This window comes from Schistocerca gregaria, chromosome 4 (assembly GCF_023897955.1).
Source record: "Schistocerca gregaria isolate iqSchGreg1 chromosome 4, iqSchGreg1.2, whole genome shotgun sequence".
NCBI classification, from domain to species: Eukaryota; Metazoa; Arthropoda; class Insecta; order Orthoptera; family Acrididae; genus Schistocerca; species Schistocerca gregaria.
The window spans coordinates 697,706,216-697,730,693 of record NC_064923.1 but is presented as its reverse complement, the minus strand read 5'-3'; the positions used below and the strand labels follow the sequence as shown (position 1 = coordinate 697,730,693).

The following is a 24,478-nucleotide window of genomic DNA, read 5'->3' as shown; positions in this document are numbered from 1 at the left end:
TGGGATTACAACTTGCTAGTTGGGAAGGGCATGCCACAGAATTGCTTAAACGCCTAAACAAGTCTGTATTTGCAATGAGAGTGATGACAGAGAAAGAAACTTCCACATGGGAAAAATATATTAAAAACAAAGATTCCAAGACTTACCAAGCGGGAAAGCGCCGGCAGACAGGCACATGAACAAAACACACAAACACACACACAGAATTACTAGCTTCGCAACCGATGGTTGCTTCTTCAGGAAGGAGAGGGAAAGACGAAAGGATGTGGGTTTTAAGGGAGAGGGTAAGGAGTCATTCCAATCCCGGGAGTGGAAAGACTTCCCTTAGGGGAAAAAATGGACAGGTGTACACACACACACACACACACACACACACACACACACACACACACACACACACACACACACATACATATCCATCCGCACATACACAGACACAAGCAGACATATTTAAAGGCAAAGAGTAAGGGCAGAGATGTCAGTCGAGGCAGAAGTACAGAGGCAAAGAAGTTGTTGAAAGACAGGTGAGGTATGAGCGGCGGCAACTTGAAATTAGCGGAGGTTGAGGCCTGGCGGATATCGAGAAGAGAGGATATACTGAAGGGCGAGTTCCCATCTCCGGAGTTCGGATAGGTTGGTGTTGGTGGGAAGTATCCAGATAACTCGGACGGTGTAACACACTGCCAAGATGTGCTGGCCGTGCATCAAGGCATGTTTAGCCACAGGGTGATCCTTATTACCAACAAACACTGTCTCCCTGTGTCCATTCATGCAAATGGACAGTTTGTTGCTGGTCATTCCCACATAGAAAGCGTCACAGTGCAGGCAGGTCAGTTGGTAAATCACGTGGGTGCTTTCACACGTGACTCTGCCTTTGATCGTGTACACCTTCCGGGTTACAGGACTGGAGTAGGTGGTGGTGGGAGGGTGCATAGGACAGGTTTTACACCGGTGGCGGTTGCAAGGGTAGGAGCCTTCCCTACCCTCTGGCTCCTACCCTTGCAACCGCCCCCGGTGTAAAACCTGTCCTATGCACCCTCCCACCACCACCTACTCCAGTCCTGTAACCCGGAAGGTGTACACGATCAAAGGGAGAGCCACATGTGAAAACACCCACGTGATTTACCAACTGACCTGCCTGCACTGTGACGCTTTCTATGTGGGAATGACCAGCAACAAACTGTCCATTCGCATGAATGGACACAGGCAGACAGTGTTTGTTGGTAATGAGGATCACCCTGTGGCTAAACATGCCTTGATGCACGGCCAGCTCATCTTGGCACAGTGTTACACCGTCCGAGTTATCTGGATACTTCCCACCAACACCAACCTATCCGAACTCCGGAGATGGGAACTCGCCCTTCAGTATATCCTCTCTTCTCGATATCCGCCAGGCCTCAACCTCCGCTAATTTCAAGTTGCCGCCGCTCATACCTCACCTGTCTTTCAACAACTTCTTTGCCTCTGTACTTCCGCCTCGACTGACATCTCTGCCCTTACTCTTTGCCTTTAAATATGTCTGCTTGTGTCTGTGTATGTGCGGATGGATATGTATGTGTGTGTGCGCGCGAGTGTACACCTGTCCATTTTTTCCCCTAAGGGAAGTCTTTCCGCTCCCGGGATCGGAATGACTCCTTACCCTCTCCCTTAAAACCCACATCCTTTCGTCTTTCCCTCTCCTTCCTGAAGAAGCAACCATCGGTTGCGAAAGCTAGTAATTCTGTGTGTGTGTTTGTGTGTTTTGTTCATGTGCCTGTCTGCCGGCGCTTTCCCGCTTGGTAAGTCTTGGAATCTTTATATATATATATATATAATCTAGCATACTTTGCTTACTTTCATCCTATTATGTCGTATGGGACCATATTCTGGGGTAACTCATCAAACCAAGCAAAAATGTTTAGGGTTTAGGGTGAAAGAATCATTTGTGGTGTAAATTCAAGATCATCATGTAGAATCCTGTTCAAGGAGCTTGGTATTCTAACCACTGCTTCTCAGTATATTTATTTCTTAAATAAATTTGTTGCAAGTAATATATCTCTGTTTCCCACCAATAACTCAAAACATGGTTCAAAAAGGGGGTCCAATATTCAGGAACACACATTTTCAATAAATTGCCAGCAACCATTGCAAACTTGATTTCAAGTAAAGCACAGTTTAGCCAGTGTTTGGAAGACTTTTGATAGGCAACTCCTCCTACTCTGTAGATGAATATCTTAACAGAGACTGTTAAGCCAGCTTAAGTAAAAATGTCTTATATTTCAGTTTGGACAGCACTTTGTGACAACAGTCAAGATTAGGTATTTTGTGTATGTTAAATTTATTAATAGTGCAGAACAATGTTTCATTCTGACAGTGTGTTAATTCTGTAAATATTAGCTGTTCCAGTTTACCACATAGTATTCACCTGTTTTGACAAACTCCTGACAAATGATCAGGGTAGTAAGTATTATATTAAAACATTTTATGTTTTTATGTTATACTTTCTGACATGTTCCACACCCATGAGAATCTTCTCAGTTTTTGGGTCCATGGAACAAAAACTGAATCTAATCTCAACTTTTGTGTCCTGCTGCTGTGCTTATATAACTGCGCCACCACCTGTGACATCACTGGTGCTAAGTTTCACACCATGTATCGTAATGTTTCAATGGCATTATGGTAATGTTTCAGTTGCATGATGACCACACCCACTTCAACTCTCCAGTCATGGGCTCCCAGATAGTAATCAGCTGCAATCCACCATCTTTGTTGAGGGTGTTGTCCAATATTTGGATCTCTGTTGCTTCATTTGTTACACTACCTCAGAAGCTGTTGGTCTCATTGAATGCAATTTGGTGTTCATTTTCGAGTGCATGGTGTGGTACAGATGATTTTTTGTGATAGCTTAGGCAGAAACACCTTACACATTATATGCAGCACTATTCAATAGTGCAGACAGTCTAACAGAAAACTGCCGCCCAGAGCCACAAATTGTATTGTATATTTCAGGTGTTCTATGCCTACATTGTCTTTTCACAGGCTTCATTACTTGCCAGTTGTTAGCTGGTGGCCTGAAGACTGTTGATTTTATGACTCTTCAAGAGCTGGCTAATCTCCCCAGTTACTGACCCACAAAACAGTAAAAACATAATCAGTTTAGCGTCTTCTTCAGGGGCTGTCTGCTTTCTTAGCTTAGATGAAACAGCTTCAAAAATTTATCTATTGTTGTAACCATTTTCCTTGAAAAATTTATGTAAATTGCTCAGTTACTTCGGCAGGTTTTTGATATCTTGAGACGGTTTCAGTTCCTCAGGGAAGACTGTTTCTGTGTTGGGTGGTGCGTGGTGGTAACTGGTGGCATGCGGATACCGATCCATGTGGGTGGGTTTGGTGTGAAAGAGACACAATTGGGTTAACTGCAGGCAAGGACATTCAGGAAGACACAAAGAAGATTGTGTTTCTGCAGTTTTGTGGCTAAATAACAGGGAACATTATCTGGCCCATGAAGAGATGTGCAGTTTACAGGCCACCAGCAAAGCTCTGGCAACAAAGGAGGAACAACTGGAATTTACAAAATACCATGTGGATTTGGGCGGTTTTGTGTTAACAACTGGAATTTACAAAATACCATGTGGATTTGGGCGGTTTTGTGTTGGTCATATTTTCCACGCAATTGAACAGTGCCCCATAGAACATGAAAGGTGTTTGCACTTACACTGTCTCAAAAAATCAACTGTAGAACATGCACTGGAAAAAGGACAGCGAAATGCATTCAACGAGGCTTCTACTATCAAAAGACTAACGGCATCTGGAGTAGCATAATAAATGAAGCAATACAGATCTGAATATCAGACAACATCCTCAGTAGAAATGATGAATTGCAGCTGAGTATGGACTAGGATCCTGTGATTGGGGAGTTGAAGTGGGTCCAGTGGTCGTGTCACCAAAACAGTGCTGTATATGGCGCAGGAGTGAGCACCAATGATGTAACTGGTGACACTATGGCTGTAATAAGGACAGCATCGGCATCTACATGACAGTCAACCAATTGACAATAGCAGAGGAAATCTCTGCCAACAGCTTGTGAGTAATTAAGCAGCTTGTGAGCAATTGAGCACTAGACACAGTTTGAAACCCGAGAATAATTTATTAATGGATGTGACGAGGAGAGCATACATTTGTAGATATCCTGTGACACTAACAAATGTGACGACGACACTGAACCATTCACTGACCAGTATTCTGCTTACCACCGAGGTCTTGAATAAGTCTTCAACATGATTTTTTATTGCTTCAGTTACCTTTTGCCATGTCCTGAAGTGATAGATATCATCATTCAAAATTATATTTTGTCACCTACCTAAACTATGCTCTACTTCATCCATCCCAGAACCACATACAGGCCTTGCAGAGGCAGGATGGTCCCTGACATACACTATGTGATCAAAAGTATCAGGACACTTGGCAGAAAATGACTTGCAAGTTCATGACGCCATCCATCAATAATGTTGGAATTCAATATGGTGTTGGCCCACCCTTAGCCTTGATGACAGCTTCCACTCTCACAGGCATAAGTTCAATCAGGTGCTGGTAGGTTTCTTGGGGACTGGCAGCCCATTCTTCATGGAGTGCTGTACTGAGGAGAGGTATCAATGTTAGTCGGTGAGCACTGGGACGAAATCGGCGTTCCAAAACATCCCAAAAGTGTTCTGCAGGTTTCAGCTCAGGACTCTGTGCAGGCCAGTCCATTACAGGGATGTTATTGTCGTGTAACTACTCTGCCACAGACTATGCATTATGAACAGGTGCTCGATCATGTTGAAAGATGCAATCGCCATCCCCAAATTGCTCTTTAGCAGTGGGAAGCAAGAAGGTGATTAAACCATAAATGTAGCCCTGTGCTGTGACACTGGCATGCAAAACAACAAGGGGTGCCCCCCTCCACAAAAAACACAACCATACCATAACACCATCTCCTCCAAATTTTACTGTTGGCACTACACATGCTGGCAGATGATGTTCACTAGTTTGCCATACCCACGCCCTGCCATCGGATTGCCACATTGTGTACCGTGATTCATCACTCCACACAATGTTTTGCCACTGTTCAATCATCCAATGTTTATGCTCCTCACACCAAGCAAGGCATCATTTGACATTTACTGGCATGATGTGTGGCTTATGAGCAGCCACTCGACCATGAAATCTAAGTTTTCTCATATCCCACCTAACTGTCATAGTACTTGCAGTGGATCCTGATGCAGTTTGGAATTGCTGTGTGGTTGTCTGGATAGATGTATGTGTATTGCACATTACGACCTCCTTCAGCTGTCGGCGGTCTCTGTCAGTCGGCAGACTAGGTTGGCCTGTACGCTTTTGTCTGTGTGTGTCCCTTCGCGTTACCGCTTCACTATCTCAGGGACCTAGGGATGTTTAGGAGTGTGGAAATCTCGCGTACAGACATGACAGAAGTGACACCCTATCACCTGATCACATTTGAAGTCCGTAAGTTCTGCAGTGTGCTCCATTGTGCTCTCTCACAATGTATAATGACTACTGAGGTTGCTGATATGGAGTACCTGCAGTAGGTGGCAGCACAATGCACTTAATATGAATAATGTATGTTTTTGGGGGTGTCTGGATATGTTTGATCACATAGTGTAGGTCTTGTAGGGCTCTCTAATTTGACTGTGCTTCGTAGTTAATTTGACAGCATTGTATCAAAGAAGGCAATAAGGGAAATCAATGATGCAGAAAAATGTGGTTTTTCCTGCGTTACAGGTGCATAATATATGGAGGAGAGAATGATGCACAGATGAAGGAAACATTACTGAGTGGCTGTGTTACATTTTCTCACTAAATTCTAATAGAGACTGTGATATTCTTACCACACAAAATTGATGCTTCTATAAATTAATCTTTCCTTCTTACATCCACACTTTAAAAAGTATAATAAATGAGCTAAATAGGCTATTTGCAGCAGTCTGGGGCCCGTGGGTTGTAACTCCATTTCATTAAGTCTGCCAAAGCTGCTCCAAATCCTGAGTCACGCAAGTCATTTGCTCTTGGGTGACTGAGGTACAAAACTGGTCCTATATATCCACCTACCACCTTGTACTACAGCCCAGTAATGGCCGTTTCCTGTCTTATAATCGGTAGTCTCACATGTGAAAGTAGTTACGTTACATTCCAACTGTGTTGCAGTTGCCTTCTTCTGTTAATTTTGGGGGCCAGTACTAAACAACTGTCAATCTATTTAGATCAGCACTGCCATACTGTGACTAACTGCAAACTTGACCACCCAGTTACTGAACATGATGAGTACTACAGTACAGATTAAATCATTATGTGGATGATTTCTGGTTGTGGAATATATTCTCATCTTGCTAGTTTTGTAAAAGAAATTACTTCCATGCTTGACTTTTGCTGCTGCCTTGTTTGAGTGCAGAAAAAATATTGTGTGTCTGCAGTGCATACCAGAACTATAAGTGAATTTATGTCTATTTGATCTGTTGTTTCGAAATAGTCTAACATTTTTCTGATGGAGGCAAATAAATTTGATGAGTCCGTTGTGAAGTCTCCCTGTCATAATCATAATCACTTGAAACTGGTTAAAATACACCAGTAAAATCTTTCATCCACTATTTTAAAACCCGTGTTGTTAGTGTATAATGCTAGGCTAAGAGTGTTCTGATTTGTTGAGTCAAAGTGTATTCAAATGGTTGTAACCGTGACAATGTCTTCAAGTATACTGCGTTTGCATATCCAGCTGTAGAAGTGTCCAAGCAATGGTATAAAGGATTTGAGTTCATTGTACGAATAAAAAAATTCCACTATGAGTTTTGAAGTTGTCTTTTGAGTGTGGTTTAACACTATCATGTGCAGTCTCTACTAGCCAGCTCTAGTATGAGCAACCCCCCCTTGAACCATGGACCTTGCCGTTGGTGGGGAGGCTTGCGTGCCTCAGCGATACAGATAGCCGTACCGTAGGTGCAACCACAATGGAGGGGTATCTGTTGAGAGGCCAGACAAACATGTGGTTCCTGAAGAGGGGCAGCAGCCTTTTCAGTAGTTGCAAGGGCAACAGTCTGGATGATTGACTGATCTGGCCTTGTAACAATAACCAAAACGGCTTTGCTGTGCTGGTACTGCACAGCTGGTACTGCGAACAGCTGAAAGCAAGGGGAAACTACAGCCGTAACGTTTCTCGAGGGCATGCAGCTTTACTGTATGATTAAATGATGATGGCATCCTCTTGGGTAAAATATTCCGGAGGTAAAACAGTCCCCAATTCGGATCTCTGGGCGGGGACCACTCAAGAGGATGTCGTTATCAGGAGAAAGAAAACTGGCGTTCTACGGATCGGAGCATGGAATGTCAGATCCCTTAATCGGGCAGGTAGGTTAGAAAATTTAAAAAGGGAAATGGATAGGTTAAAGTTAGATATAGTGGGAATTAGTGAAGTTCGATGGCATGAGGAACAAGACTTTTGGTCAGGTGACTACAGGGTTATAAACACAAAATCAAATAGGGGTAATGCAGGAGTCAGTTTAATAATGAATAGGAAAATAGGAATGTGGGTAAGCTAATACAAACAGCATAGTGAATGTATTATTGTGGCCAAGATAGATACGAAGCCCACACCTACTACAGTAGTACGAGTTTATATGCCAACTAGCTCTGCAGATGACGAAGAAATTGAAGAAATGTATGATAAAATAAAAGAAATTATTCAGAAGGGAGACGAAAATTTAATAGTCATGGGTGACTGGAATTCGAGTATAGGAAAAGGGAGAGAAGGAAACATAGTAAGTGAATATGGATTGGGGCTAAGAAATGAAAGAGGAAGCCGCCTGGTAGAATTTTGCACAGAGCATAACTTAATCATAGCTAACACTTGGTTTAAGAATCATGAAAGAAGGTTGTATACATGGAAGAACCCTGGAGATACTAAAAGATATCAGATAGATTATATAATGGTAAGACAGAGATTTAGAAACCAGGTTTTAAATTGTAAGACATTTCCAGAGGCAGATGTGGACTCTGACCACAATCTTTTGGTTATGATCTGTAGATTAAAACTGAAGGAACTGCAAAAATGTGGGAAATTAAGGAGATGGGACCTGGATAAACTGAAAGAACCAGAGGTTGTACAGAGTTTCAGGGAGAGCATAAGGGAACAATTGACAGGAATGGGGGAAAGAAATACAGTAGAAGAAAAATGGGTAGCTTTGAGGGATGAAGTAGTGAAGGCAGCAGAGGATCAAGTAGGTAAAAAGACGAGGGCTAGTAGAAATCCTTGGGCAACATAAGAAATATTGAATTTAATTGATGAAAGGAGAAAATATAAAAATGCGGTAAATGAAGCAGGCAAAAAGGAATACAAGCATCTCAAAAATGAGATTGACAGGAAGTGCATAATGTCTAAGCAGGGATGGCTAGATGACAAATGTAAGGATGTAGAGGCTTATCTTACTAGGGGTGAGATAGGTACTGCCTACAGGAAAATTAAAGAGACCTTTGGAGATAAGAGAACCACTTGTATGAACATCAAGAGCTCAGATGGAAACCCAGTTCTAAGCAAAGAAGGGAAGGCAGAAAGGTGGAAGGAGTATATAGAGGGTCTATACAAGGGTGATGCACTTGAGGACAATATTATGGAAATGGAAGAGGATGTAGATGAAGATGAAATGGGAGATATGATATTGCGTGAAGAGTTTGACAGAGCACTGAAAGACCTGAGTCGAAACAAGGCCCCTGGAGTAGACAACGTTCTATTGGAACTACTGACGGCCTCGGGAGAGCCAGTCCTCACAAAACTCTACCATCTGGTGAGCAAGATGTATGAGACACGCGAAATACCCTCAGACTTCAAGAAGAATATAATAATTCCAATCCCAAAGAAAGCAGGTTTTGACAGATGTGAAAATTACCGAACAATCAGATTAATTAGCCACAGCTGCAAAATACAAACACGAATTCTTTAAGGCAAATGGAAAAACTAGTAGAAGCCAACCTCGGGGAAGATCAGTTTGGATTCCGTAGAAACATTGGAACACGTGAGGCAATACTGACCCTACGACTTATCTTAGAAGAAGGATTAAGGAAAGGCAAACCTACGTTACTAGCATTTGTAGACTTAGAGAAAGCTTTTGACAATGTTGACTGGAATACTCTCTTTCAGATTCTGAAGGTGGCAGGGGTAAAATACAGGGAGCGAAAGGCTATTTACAATTTGTACAGAAACCAGATGGCAGTTATAAGAGGCGAGGGGCATGAAAGGGAAGCAGTGGTTGGGAAGGGAGTGAGACAGGATTGTAGCCTCTCCCCGATGTTATTCAATCTGTATATTGAGCAAGCAGTAAAGGAAACAAAAGAAATCCACGAAGAACAAATAAAAACTTTGAGATTCGCCGATGACATTGTAATTCTGTCAGACAGCAATGGACTTGGAAGAGCAGTTGAATGGAATGGACAGTGTCTTGAAAGGAGGATATAAGATGAACATCAACAAAAGCAAAACGAGGATAATGGAATGTAGTCGAATTAAGTTGGGTGATGCTGAGGGAATTAGATTAGGAAATGAGACACTTAAAGTAGTAAATGAGTTTTGCTATTTAGGGAGCAAAATAATTGATGGTGGTCGAAGTAGAGAGGATATAAAATGTAGACTGGCGATTGCAAGGAAAGCGTTTCTGAAGAAGAGAAATTTGTTAACATCGAGTATAGATTTAAGTGTCAGGAAGTCATTTCTGAAAGTATTTGTATGGAGTGTAGCCATGTATGGAAGTGAAACATGGACGATAACTAGTTTGGGCAAGAAGAGAATAGAAGCTTTCGAAATGTGGTGCTACAGAAGAATGCTGATGATTAGATGGGTAGATCACATAACTAATGAGGAAGTATTGAATAGGATTGGGGAGAAGAGAAGTTTGTGGCACAACTTGACCAGAAGAAGGGATCGGTTGGTAAGACATGTTCTGAGGCATCAAGGGTTCACCAATTTGGTATTGGAGGGCTGCGTGGAGGGTAAAAATCGTAGAGGGAGACCAAGAGATGAATACACTAAGTAGATTCAGAAGAATTTAGGTTGCATTAGGTACTGGGAGATGAAGAAGCTAGCACAGGATAGAGTAGCATGGAGAGTTGCTCCAAACCAGTCTCAGGACTGAAGACCGCAACAACAACAATATGAGCAAACTGTCAACATCTAGTATAGTGTAATTTGACATTTATAATTAGACCTGTTGAAGAAATGGCACTGAATTGCCACAGGCCTGAAATTTTGTGGATCGCTGATTTATCTACTCTAGTAGGATAGTCAGTATAGTCAGTAACATTTACTGAATTGTTCCAAATGGTACATATTAATTAGAGCTGCATCATTCCACATTTTGTTTTCCATTCAAATTTTTTACAGATGAAGATTTTATATTATTAGGACTTCCTGATTATGAATCTTGCTCTTGTTTTCCAGTCTACATAAAAAAGCAAAATAAAGTTACTAAATCTGTCAAGAAGGCTTTGAGAGCATTTATCCTAGAAAAATAAAATAAGCAGTTATTAGCATCCCAGTCAGATAATGAATGGACAGAGCTGCCTCAATTAATTTCTGTGTATTGAAAGACAGTGTACCATTTCACCTTACAGTGTACTTATTTTAGAATATTTGTAGTTTTCCTTTGGTGATAAAATAAGTTTGTGTGCCATACTTCTCTATTGTAAAGGGTTGATGTCCTTCATAATAAATTTTATACTTCCGGAAAAGTACAAGAAGTTCTGAAATGAAGCAAGAGAATCTCAATGATAAATGACGTTCACAGCGGTGGTGATGTAGATAGTAAGTTCCAGCCATGAATTTCATATACAGGGCGTCTCATTTAAATCTATACCGGCTGATATCTCTGGAGCGGCACAATTCTGCAAAAAAATGTATCTGGTAAAAGTTGTAAGGTTTGAAGGGGGTCATAGAATGGTTACCTCGAAATGACCTTGAACCCTATTTTGAAGGTCAAACCAAGGTCAAGTTCATTTTTGCAAATAGTAACCCCCATTTTTATTCCACATTCATATTCTACATGAAAAATACACATTGTTTGTAGGGAACATTTCTTTTAAAAAAACCAGTAGTTTTTCGCCAGAGGACACTTCATTGTAACTTCCCAGGTTAGCAGTATCTCGAGAATGAAGTGAGAGTGGGAAAAATTTTCAGTGAAAATATTGTATGATTTCTGAAAATTGTCCACTGGTGAAATTTCCGTGAACTTGAAATGGCCTTGAAATTCTTCAGTAGAAATTAACCTGAAAGCAAATACTATCGGCACTAGCAGAATCCAATGCGCACTACATGGAGGTTGCCCAGCGGACTTCGCACATCATTAGCCCTGAAAAGAGCTGATTAACATGTTTCTCACTGTAAATTGAGGATCTCAGATGCTTGATCGAGTACCCATTTTGCCTAATGCACATTTGCACTCTCTGTAGGAAACTGGTCTCAATATCATTCAATGTCTGATGGGTGATTACCTGGAAAGCCAACACAATCCTTTCTCTCATATCCTCTGGTGTTGTCAGGGGAGTTAAGTACACCTACTGTTTCACAGCTCCCCATAAGAATTCCAGTAGTGTTCAGTCTGGTGATATTGGTGGGAATTCATGAATTGCGCCACCGATACCAATCGATTGATTTGGATAAGTTGCATTAAGGTATCTTCTGATGGGTAAGGCCTGATGTGCAGGGCCACCGTCATGTTGAAACTACATACGTACTCTTATGTCAAGGGGGATATTTTGTAGTAAAGGGAGCACCAGATTCTGGAATGAAGATAGCACAAGCTGTTCAACTTTTCACCATAAAAAACAGGACCTATTGTGTAATCTCCAATTATGCCTGCCCAGACATTGATTGACCACCATCTCTGTGTTCGGTGATCTCGTTGCCAGTGAGGATTTGCTTCATTCTTGAGACACTGGTAACCTGGAAAAGTTACAATAAAGTGCTCCCTCACGACAGACCATTGGTTTTTCTGGAAAAAAAAGAACAAGTTCCCTACAAACAATGCATATTTTTTTCATGTAGAATATGATATTAAAAATTGGGGTTACTATTTGCAAGAATGAACTTAACCATGGTTTGATCTTGAAAACAGGGTTCAAGGTCATTTCGAGGTAACCATTCCATGACTCCCTTCAAAGCTTACAAGTTTTACTAGAGACTTTTTTGCAGAATTGTGCCACTCCAGAGATATCAGCCAGTATAGATTAAAGTGGGACACCCAGTATATTGAAGCAACATGCTGAACATCTGCATGGCTCCATATATACAGGGTGTTACAAAAGGTACGGCCAAACTTTCAGGAAACATTCCTCACACACAAATAAAGAAAAGATGTTATGTGGACATGTGTCTGGAAACGCTTAATTTCCATGTTTGAGCTCATTTTAGTTTCGTCAGTATGTACTTTACTTCCTCGATTCACCGCCAGTTAGCACGGGGCAATAGCCGTGGCACGGTACGTTTGTATCGAGACAGATTTCCAGAACGAAGGTGTCCCGACAGGAAGACATTCGAAGCAATTGATCGGCGTCTTAGGGAGCACGGAACATTCCAGCCTATTACTTGCGACTGGGGAAGACCTAGAACGACGAGGACACCTACAATGGATGAGGCAATTCTTCGTGTAGTTGTTGATAACCCTAATGTCAGTGTCAGAGAAGTTGCTGCTGTACAAGGTAACATTGACCATGTCACTGTATGGAGAGTGCTACGGGAGAACCAGTTGTTTCCGTACCACGTATTGCGTGTGCAGGCACTATCAGCACCTGATTGGCCTCCGCGGGCACACTTCTGCGAATGGTTCATCCAACAATTTGTCAATCCTCATTTCAGTGCAAATGTTTTCTTTACAGATGAGGCTTCATTCCAACGTGATCAAATTGTAAATTTTCACAATCAACATGTGTGGGCTGATGAGAATCCGCACGCAATTGTGCAATCACTTCATCAACAGCGATTTTCTGTGAACGTTTGGGCAGGCATTGTTGGTGATTTCTTGATTAGGCCCATGTTCTTCCACCTACACTCAATGGACCACGTTATCATGATTTCATACGGGATACTCTACCTGTGCTGCTAGAACATGTGCCTTTACAAGTACGACACAATATGTGGTTCATGCACGATGGAGCTCCTGCACATTTCAGTCGAAGTGTTCGTACGCTTCTCAACAACAGATTCGGTGACCGATGGATTGGTAGAGGCGGACCAATTCCAAGGCCTCCACGCTCTCCTGACCTCAACCCTCTTGACTTTCATTTATGGGGCATTTGAAAGCTCTTGTCTACGCAACCCCGGTACCAAATGTAGAAGAGACTCTTTGTGCTCGTATTGTGGACGGCTGTGATACAATACGCCATTCTCCAGGGTTGCATCAGCGCATCAGGGATTCCATGCTGCGACGGAGGGTGAATGCATGTATCCTCGCTAACGGAGGACATTTTGAACATTTCCTGTAACAAAGTGTTTGAAGTCACACTGGTACGTTCCGTTGCTGTGTGTTTCCATTCCATGATTAACGTGATTTGAAGAGAAGTAATAAAATGAGCTCTAACATGGAAATTAAGCATTTCCGGACACATGTCCACATAACATATTTTCTTTCTTTGTGTGTGAAGAATGTTTCCTGAAAGTTTGGCTGTACCTTTTTGTAACACCTTGTATAAATAAATAAAATGGCATATGGCACTGCAACACAGACATTTATATGCATCACACAGCTTGCTTAATCAAACCTCTGACACTAGATGTTCTTTCCTGATGTACAGTAATTTTGATGGTTTAAGTGATGACAGCAACAGTAGCTGTTACTTCATGCATTATTACTAGGGATGAAACTTTACATAAGAAAACAAAATATTATGGATCTCATTGTTGTTTTCCAGTTCATATATAAAAGCAAAATAAAGATGCTAAATCTGTCAAGAATGTTAGGAGAATATTTATGCTAGAGAAAGCAGATAAGCAGTTGTTAGCCTCCCACCTAAGTAATGAGAGGACATCATTTAGCTCCAATATTATGTATGTAGTGGGATTATGGGCAAAGTTTAAATTGGTTGTAAATCGTGATCTGGAGATCAAGTAAGTGCATTAAGGGTGGAACGACCTTCCGTAGTTTAGTAATCAAGATCGGAAAATGCTAAGGAAACAGACTGTTGCTCTCTCTATTCAAAAAGAATGTGCAAATGTTGACACACACAAATTAGTAGAAATTCGTGCATCCATAAGATGATCACTGCATGGAAGCATACAACTTCCAGCGTCATGCCTTAGTGAGATATCTTGCTGAGAACTGAGAAAATTCTGGTCATATATAAAAATCCCGAAGTAGTTTTAAGGCTTCTATCCATTCACCTGTTGACCAGCAATAGCTGAAGTTCTAATTTGACATTTAATGAAACATTCACTCAAGCGAAACATACAACCATACCGTCATTTGACTGTTGTACAGACTCCTGCATGGAGAACATGCAAATGCAGGCATCAGTGGCATAGAGAAGCAGCAGCAAGAGTTGAAACAAAGTTCTAAGGAACTGGAAAAACAACTTAGGTGGCTAAACAGACCTGCTTAATTGCAGATCAGTATCCTTAACATTGATTTGCTACAGAATTCTTTAACACATTCTGAAAGTGAATGTAATAAATTTCCTTCAGAAGCCCGTCCACAAACCAGCATGGATTTAGAATGCATCACTTGTGTAAAACTCCAATTGTCCCATTCTCACTTCTTGTCCTACAAAACCTTGGATGGCGGGCAACAGGCAGATTCCATGTTCGGAGATTTCTGGAAATCATTTGACATAATGCCCACTGCAGACTGTTGATGAAGGTCTGAACACAAAGATTATGTTCCCAGATGTCTAGTGGCTTGTTGGCATTTTAAGTAATAGAACCCAGCACATGGTCCTTGACGGCAAGTGCTCATCAGAGATAAGTGTATCATTAGGAGTGCCCTAGAGAAGTGTGATATGGCCACTCTTATTCTCTATATACATGAGTTGTCTCAGAGGGTGGGAAGCAGTTTAGGGCTGTTTGCTGACAACGCTGTAGTGTATGGAAGGTGTCATCGTTGAGTGACTGTAGAGTATGTAAGATCACTTAGACAGAACTTCTAGTTGGTGTGATGAATGATAGTTTGCTCTGAATGTAGTAAAGTGTAAGTTAATGCTGATTAGCAGCAAAAACTATCCTGTAATATTCAAATACAATATTAGTAAGATCCTGCTTGACACAGTCACATCAATTACATACCTAGGCATAATGTTGCAAAGTGATATGAAATGGAATGAGCATGTCAGATTGGTAGTATGAAGGAAAATGCTTTACTTCATCTTATCGGGAGAATTTTGTGGAAGTGTAGCTTATCCATAAAGAAGTTCGTGTATAGAACCTTAGTGTAACCCATTTTTGAGAACTGTTAAATTGTTTGGGACTCTTACCAGGTTGGATTAAAGGAAGACTTGTAAGCAGTTCTGAGGCACGTTGCTAGAGTTGATACATGTACCACCAAAGCGCAGTATTACCAAGATGCTTCATGAAATCAGATAGGAATCCCTAGAGGGAAGCCGATTCTCATTCTGTGAGCACTGTTGCAGCAATTTAGAGGACCAACACTTGAGGCCAGCTACAGAACTATAGTATTGTCACCAACATACATTTTGCATAAAGACTACGAAGATAAGATGTGAGAAATTGGGACATGTATGGAGGCTTTTAGATTATCACTTTTTCCTCAGTCTATTTGTAAGTGGAGCAGGGAAGGAAATGACTAGTAGTGGTATGTAGTACCCTCCAGCATGATGCACCATACGGTGAATTCTGGAGTATGTATGTAGATGCAGGTATTGAAATATATTTTCAAAATTGTCTTCTGGTCATTACAGACAGAAAATATTAATCAGCCCTTCACTTATCCTCTTAATACCGATCTCTCTCTCTCTCTCTCTCTCTCTCTCTCTCTCTCTCTCTCTCTCTCTCTCTCTCTATACAGATAGCCTTACCGTAGGTGCAACCACAACAGAGGGGTATCTGTTGAGAGACCAGACAGATGTGGTGGTTCCTGAAGAGGGGCAGCAACCTTTTCAGTAGTCGCAGGGGCAACATTGTGGATGATGGACTGATCTGGCCTTGTAACACTAACCAAAACGGCCTTGCTGTGCTGGTACTGCGAACAGCTGAAAGCAAGGGGAAACTACAGCCATAATTTTTCCAAAGGGCATGCAGCCTTACTGTATGTTTAAATGATGATTGCATCCCCTTGGGTAAAATATTCTGGAGGTCAAATAGTACCCCATTCGTATCTCCAGGCGGGGAATATTCAGGAGGATGTCATTACCAAGAGAAAGAAAATTGGCGTTCTACAGATCGGAGCGTGTGATGTCAGATCCCTTAATTGGGCAAGTAGGTTCGAAAATTTAAAAAAGGAAATGGGTAGGTTAAAGTTATAGTGTGAATTAGTGAAATTTGGTGGCAGGAGGAACAAGACTTCTGGTCTGGTGGATACAGGGTCATAAATACAAAATCAGATAGGGGTAATGCAGGAGTAGGTCTAATAATGAATAAAAAAATAGGAGCGCAGGTAAGCTACTACAAACAGCATAGTGAATGCATTATTGTGGCCTAGATAGGCACGAAGTCCACACCTACCACAGTAGTACAAGTTTATATGCCAACTAACTCTGCATATGACGAAGAAATTGAACAAATGTATGATGAAATAAAAAAAAATATTCAGATAGTGAAGGGAGGCAAAAATTTAATAGTCATGGGTGACTGGAATTCGGTAGTAGGAAAAGGGAGAGAAGGAAATGTAGCAGGTGAATACAGAGCATAACTTAATCATAGCTAACATTTGGTTCAAGAATCATGAAAGAAGGTTGTATATGTGGAAGAGGCATGGAGATACTGAAAGGTTTGAGATAGATTATACAATGGTAAGACAGAGATTTAGGAACGAGGTTTTAAATTGTAAGAAATTTCCAGGGGCAGATGTGGACTCTGACCACAATCTATTGGTTATGAACTGTAGATTAAAACTGAAGAAAATGCATAAAGGTGGGAATTTAAGGAGATGGGACGTGGGAAAACTGACATAACCAGAGGCTGTACAGAGTTGCAGGGAGAGCGTTAGGGAACTGTTGACAAGAATGGGGGAAAGAAATACAGCAGAAGAAGAATGGGTATCTTTGAGAGATGAAATTGTGAAGGCAGCAGAGGATCAAGTAGGCCAAAAGACGAGGGCTAATAGAAATCTTTGGGTAAGAGAAGAGATATTATTGAATTTAATTATGAAAGGAGAAAATGCAAAAATGCTGTAAATGAAATGGGCAAGGAGGAATACAAACGTCTCAAAAATGAGATCAACAGGAAATGCAAAATGGCTAAGCAGGGATGGCTAGAGGACAAATGTAAGAATGTAGAGGCATATATCACTAGGGGTAAGATAGATACTGCCTACAGGAAAATTAAAGAGACCTTTGGAGAAAAGAGAACCACTTGCATGAATACCAAGATCTCAGATGGAAACCCAGTTCTAAAGAGACCTTTGGAGAAAAGAGAACCACTTGCAGGAATATCAAGAGCTCAGGTGGAAACCCAGTTCTAAGCAATGAAGGGAAAGCAGAAAGGTGGAAGTAGTATATAGAGGGTCTATACAAGGGCGATATACTTGAGGACAATATAATGGAAATATAAGAGGATGTAAATGAAGATGAAATGGGAGATATAATACTGTGTGAAGAGTTTGACAGAGCACTGAACAATCTAAATCGAAACAAGGCCCCCGGAGTAGACAACATTCCATTAGAACTACTGACATCTGTGGGAGAACCAGCCCTGACAAAACTCTACCGTCTGGTGAGCAAGGTAGACGGAATACCATCAGACTTCAAGAAGAATGCAGTAATTCCAATCCCAGAGAATGCAGTTGTTGACAGGTGCGAAAATGATCAAACTATCAGTTTAATAAGTCATGGCTGCAAAATACTAATGCGTATTTTACAGACGAATGGAAAAACTGGTAGAAGCTGATCTCGGGGAAAACCAGTTTGGATTCCATAGAAATACTGGAACACATGAGGCAATACTGACCCTACGATTTATCTTAGAAAATAGATTAAGGAAAGGCAAACCTATGTTTCTAGCATTTGTAGACTTAGAGAAAGCTTTTGTCAATGTTGACTGGAATACTCTCTTTCAAATTCTGAAGGTGGCAGGAATACAATACAGGGAGCGAAAGGCTATTTACAATTTGCACAGTAACCAGATGGCAGTTATAAAGAGTCGAGGGACATGAAAAGGAAGCAGTGGTTGGGAAAGGAGTGAGACAGGGTTGTAGCCTATCCCCGATGTTATTCAATGTGCATATTGAGCAAGCAGTAAAGGAAACAAAAGAAAAATTCAGAGTATGAATTAAAAATCCATGTAGAAGAAACAAAAATTTTGAGATTTTCCGATGACATTGTAATTCTGACAGAGACAGCAAAGGACCTGGAAGATCAGTTGAACGGAAATGACAGTGTCTTGAAAGGAGGATATAAGATGAACATCAATAAAAGCAAAACGAGAATAATGGAATGTAGTCGAATTAAATCAGGTGATGCTGAGGGAATTAGATTAGGAAATGGGAGTAGTAAATGATTTTTGCTATTTGGGGAGCAAAATAACTGATGGTGCTCAAAGTAGAGAGGATATTAAATGTAGACTGGCAATGGCAAGGAAAGCATTTCTGAACAAGAGAAATTTGTTAACATCGAATATAGATTTAAGTGTCTGAACGTCTTTTCTCAAAGTATTTGTATGGAGTGTAGCCATGTATGGAAGTGAAACATGGACAGTAAACAGTTTGGACAAGAAGAGAAAAGAAGCTTTCAAAATGTGGTGCTACAGAAGAATGCTGAAGATTAGATGGGTAGCTCTCATAACTAATGATGAGATATTGAATAGAGAAGAGCAGTTTGAAGCACTACTTGACCAGAAGAAGGGATCGGTTGGTAGGACATGTTCTGAGGCATCAAGGGATCACCAATTTAGTACTTGAGAGAAGTGTGGAGGGTAAAAATCGTAGAGGGAGACCAAGAGATGAATACACTTAGCAGGTTCAGAAGGATGTAAGTTGCAGTAGGTACTGGGAGATGATGAACCTTGCACAAGATAGACATGGTGGTACACCCAAAAGAATTTTCACGAGATTGCTATTACATTGTTATTCCTATTTATAATGTACAATTCACAGTTTATTCACCAGCTACCTAGATAAATTTGTGTGTTTTAACGCTAACTATATATTTGTATTTTACAGCTTCTGAGGTATGATCCTGAAGAAAGACTTGGTTCTGGCATTAATGGAATTGAAAAACTGAAGTCACATCCTTTCTTCAAAGGTATAGACTGGAAAGCTATGCTAGTCAAGAGTTCATGAACTAGATATATATCCTATTTAATGTGAGCTATGTTTGTCAAGCTTTTAATTCAGACGTGTTCAGCAAGATTAAACATGTTATACAGAAAAGATTATCTGTACACTTGCATAATAATGCTTTTAAAGCTGGAGAAATCAATCATAAGATATTCTGTAAGCTTTTTTGCTTATTTTGTGACTGAAAAACACATTTAAAATATGTCTCCCATGATTACTGATCTGAAACGAATTGAAGGAGAAAGATTGTCTCTGGTTTCATAAATTGGCTTTAAAAACATTATCTGACACACTGACTTAGAATCCTTTTCCATTGTTGCTGTACAGTAATGTAAATGTATAGAATACATAATGGCCAGCCAGGAGACTAATGTCATTATGTAGACTGTGTTACCAAGGAAAGTGGTTGTCAGTGTATTTCAAAGTCTTTGCATCAAACATCTAGGGACGATAGATTGTGTCAAAAGAAGAACTTCTGTTAGATACAAAATGTTCACTGACAATTTCCAGCAATGTTAGGTTTCCTAAAAAGTTGTTCCCCATGATACAATCTAAAAAGTTGTTCCCCATGATACAATCTATCACCTCTGATTGTTTGACGTAAATACTGTGTGTGTGTGTGTGTGTGTGTGTGTGTGTGTGTGTGTGTGTGTGTGTGTGTCTTTGTAAGAAAAGTGTGCAATTGTTGCTTTAAGTTTCAAATACTGCAGATCACTATGTATCTCACGAACTTGATTAGTAAAACATCTGTTCAAGATTCTAGTTTCTAGATGACAGAGAAAAGAACTTCCTGATGTGTATTTATGTGTAGTTGAAAGTTATTCTGTGCGTGTCTTACTTGAAGAATATTATGCTTGTGATGCATGCAGACAGTGGAGTTTGGTGCAGATATTGTGATGTGGTTATATATGATAATATTGTGACATATATACCCAGCCCCAAAATTTTGCATAATGCTGACCATCATCTTTTATGTCACAGTAATTGAAAGGGCACCAAACAGAATGGACTGATAAAAAGGCTGACTATATGAGAGTACAAGGAAAACAAAGATGGTGCCTCCCTGCGACACTTACACCAGCACCATTTAAAATTTCACTTATGTAACACATTATTTGTGGTACTACAACTGGAATAATTTGCTGTTAGGCCATAGAACAGTATGGGAAGGTGAGAATGACATAATTTGTCTCTAAACTTACACAGAATTAATTGAAATGCAATAATGAAAGCATTATTTGGAAATTGGTTTTTGATGTATATTGGAGTGTGCAGTTTACAGCAGACAATTATATTGTGATAGCTTTAAATGCTTAATGATGAAAATAGCGGTGCATAATGTGCATGCTTTATTGTATGAATGTGCACTCAGAACAATAAGCAGTGGTTTTGAGCTTATTTGGTGTAACCCAGTTCTGGATTTTTTTGTACATTTACAGCTCGGCACAACACAGACTTGTCAATAAAACTATTCTGTAAATTTAGTTTGCGGCAAATTACTCAGTGGTGCTTAAGACAGCAGAGAGCTCAGATTAACATCTCCAAAGTTTTTTATGAATACTAGGGTTTTCAGGTGACAGTCTTGGTAACTTTTTCCAAATGATGTGCCAACAGTGGCTATTACATGGCTCTATCATGTGGCAGTCTGTTAAGAGTACACAATGTACATTGCTTTAGTAAGTCTGTACAAAAGCTAGCCTTCAGGAACAGAATGATAGAATTATAAGCTAGTATGCTTTGCTCATTATTTTTAAAGTTGTGATGCGTGCAGTACAAAATTTGGTCACATTAATATATATGTAAATAACAGATTTGTGATCATAGTTTGAAAGTTGTCATATAGTATTATATTTGAAGATATCTGCTTGTAGATAAAACTATAATCATCTGATATCTATTGTACCTGACTCAAAATTTGTGATAGTTCCTGTATTTCTTTCTTAGTAATTACTCTTTCCTGTTCTGTCATTGTTAATGCATATTACTCATATGTTTCAAAAATATATATTTTACAATAATTGTGAATTGTGTCTTTCAGCCACAATTTGTTCAACATTCCATTACTCAGACTGAGCTATATTGATATTTGTACAGAACGTGTTTAATACAAAACTTCAATGATCCGGTATTTTGGTAGTTGGAATGAAAGACTAGAGATATCGTATGTGTTGCTCATAAAAATAAAAGATTCTGACATGCCACTTTCAAATCAGATTATTAATAAAATGTATGAATAATGTTCTGTACTTTTTTTTCTTTCTTGGAGATGACAAGAGTGTAAAATGAGAATATATATAGTTCATGTAATAAACCTGTAACTTTTATGTATGAGAATACATTGCTGTTTGTTGACTGAACAGTTAATTAGTTTGATTACTCTTCATTGTACTTCTGAGCAAACATTCATCTGTTTCATTTTAAACTTGTTAAATAATTGTTTAGCTCTTTTATATATTGACAGCAGTAGAGGAGAGACCAAATTCAAAGCTTTATCTATGAAATAAAAGAAAGTTTACTATGTGTGATATTGAATACTCAGTAATAAATAGTACTTGTGGAATTTATAAGAGTAAATAAGTAATTTCTATTTAACATTATTTAGTTGTGTAGTTGATGGTGGGCAGTGTTGCAGCTTCATTTATCTGTCTTCATGTAGTTTATTCTGAACAGTATTACAGTGTGTTCTTTTTTAGCACAATGTGTGCACTTCAGTGATTATTTATTCCATTCAAAAAGTGCTTATAATCAATGGCCTCATGATGAAGTTATATTTACACTGGTTAACCCCTTAGGTGTGAATTCCCAACCACCCTTGTAGTGTGATTTTTACTGCATGTATTTGAAGGTGCTATGTACAATGCACACTACAAACACTATATCAGCTAAACTACACAAGAAAGCATTCTGAGAAAGATAGTACACACAGTACTATAAAAATGAAACGGACAAATTTCTTCAGTTACAAACAGTGTAGCATGGCTTTAAAAATAACATTTCAAAGTGTGTGTGTATGTGTGTATGTGTGTGTGTGTGTGTGTGTGTGTGTGTGTGTGTGTGTGTGTGTGTAAATAATGGAATATAAGTTGGTTTTGTGCAGGAATCGGTATTGACTGTTCTGTGCCATCTTCAGTAAAGCACAAAATAAATGCTTACAGAAGAGAAATAAATTAACTTTTTCCTAATCATGTCATCGTTTTGTTGTTATCAGTTCAAACATTACTATGCAGGTCTCCATTTTATCCTGTCTTGTACTGCAGCCTACAACCATTTAAACTTGCTTACCTTATTCAAGCTGTGTTCTTCCTCCACAACTGATACCTTATACATATCCCATCATTACCAAATTACCTATTCTTTGTTGGTTCTTGATGTCTCCTATTAAGCTGTCCCTTCATTTAGTAAAGATGCACTGGGAAGTTACTTTCTACTCACAGCTACAGTACCTCTTCATTAGTTACACAATGTACCCATTAATCTTTAGACTTTATCTTTAGCACCACAACTGAGAAGAACTTGTAGTTTCTTCTTTTCTGGGCTGTCTATCATTAATGTTTTATTTCCATATTAAGCTACACTCAAGACAAATACTTTTTGTGTTTTGAAATCACTTTGACAACAGAGGAGCCAAACCTGTTGCCTGTATTTTAACTTTATATCAAAAATTTGTGAAGGTTATTATTAATCTAGATGTAGCTTGTAATCTTTCACCTCCCACATTAAAAATTTAAACTTTCTTGATTGTTGCTAAGAAAATGCCATTCAACAAAAGTTTTCCCACACATTATAATGAAAGAAATAAAAAATATGTTCAGAATGTAATGACATGTACCATTTCATACATTGAATGCATAGCAGAGTAGCAGACAGCACAGCACATGCTGTCAAACATGCATGAAGGGTTAATTACTGTTAAATTGTGATTACTTAACATTTTAATGGACTATGCAAAATTAATGAAATTTATTATTGTTTATTTGGCTGTAGTGGTAGAATTTAAAAAAAGTTGCAGAGTTGTAAAACTAATGTATTACTGTCACTATCTGCACATTTATGAAAATAAGATTGCATAGTGTGTCTGGAATATATTTTTGTATGTGTTCCATACAAACTGAATGTTAATTTGCTGTTTGATGCTGTAAAATGATTGATTTTGGACATGTAAATCTTTTCAAGGTAAATAAAAAACACACTGCTGGCATTAGAGACAGAAAATCATTGGACCATAGTTACTGTCTTATATTTAACAGTTGTTGCTGACACTATAGATGTGGGACAACATTTACATTTTTTCTTACAATAACACTTCTTATGTCAACAGAGAAGACAATGTTTTCACTGCGATTTTTTAAATTGTGGAACACATGTATCTAAGAAAAAAAGCTTCTATTTTAAACTGATAAAGTTACACACTAAAGAGAAACTTGTTGATTATGGCTTATAAAAATACTGAAATATTAAACTAGGTTTTTAGCACTAATCTTAAAATAAGTGAAATAGTGGAAACACTATAAATTCTACAAACTTGGTACATATAAAATATTTGGGACAGCACCCACTTATATTTAGATAATTTGTCTGTAAGGAGAGTCCAATGCACAGCGATCACTTGTTGCCCTGTAAGCAGTCCAGATGACAACCTTGTCAACAATGGTGTACAAAACTTGAGGCTGACTGAGCATGATGAGAATGAAACACGGAGTGCCTGATCTGATTATGGTCAGCCAAATTTATAGTAGTGGATGAACAGAACCACTGAGGTCACGCGGTGCTGCTGCCATGACTTGGTGATCACTTGAAGGTCGACGGTGCTGTCTCATATGTTGTGACAGTGCAAGAAGTGATGCCAGGTTGGAGTTACCCTTCATATTGCTGTCAGCAACTTCCATAATCAGCCCAGTAATAGTAATAATGCTTGAAAACATCACAGTTTTTGACCACTCCCTCAGGGGGCTCACCACCCATTGGTGTGTTAGTGTTTGGCTACCAAAGGGCCCCAGTCTTTGCAACAACTCTTCCCTCTCTGTGCT

At 39.5% G+C, this 24,478-nt stretch overlaps 1 protein-coding gene across 1 annotated transcript in view; it reads left to right on the top strand.

Moving 5' to 3' along the window:
* The window catches only part of LOC126267483 (ribosomal protein S6 kinase delta-1), a 221,007-nt gene extending 197,341 nt beyond the window's left edge, over positions 1–23,666 (top strand). Inside the window, exon 14 of the mRNA XM_049972768.1 lies at positions 19,335–23,666. Within this exon, the coding sequence (XP_049828725.1) occupies positions 19,335–19,454 (120 nt within the window). The 3' untranslated portion in view covers positions 19,455–23,666. The remainder of the gene's footprint in view (positions 1–19,334) is intronic.
* The last annotated feature ends 812 nt before the right edge of the window (positions 23,667–24,478 follow it).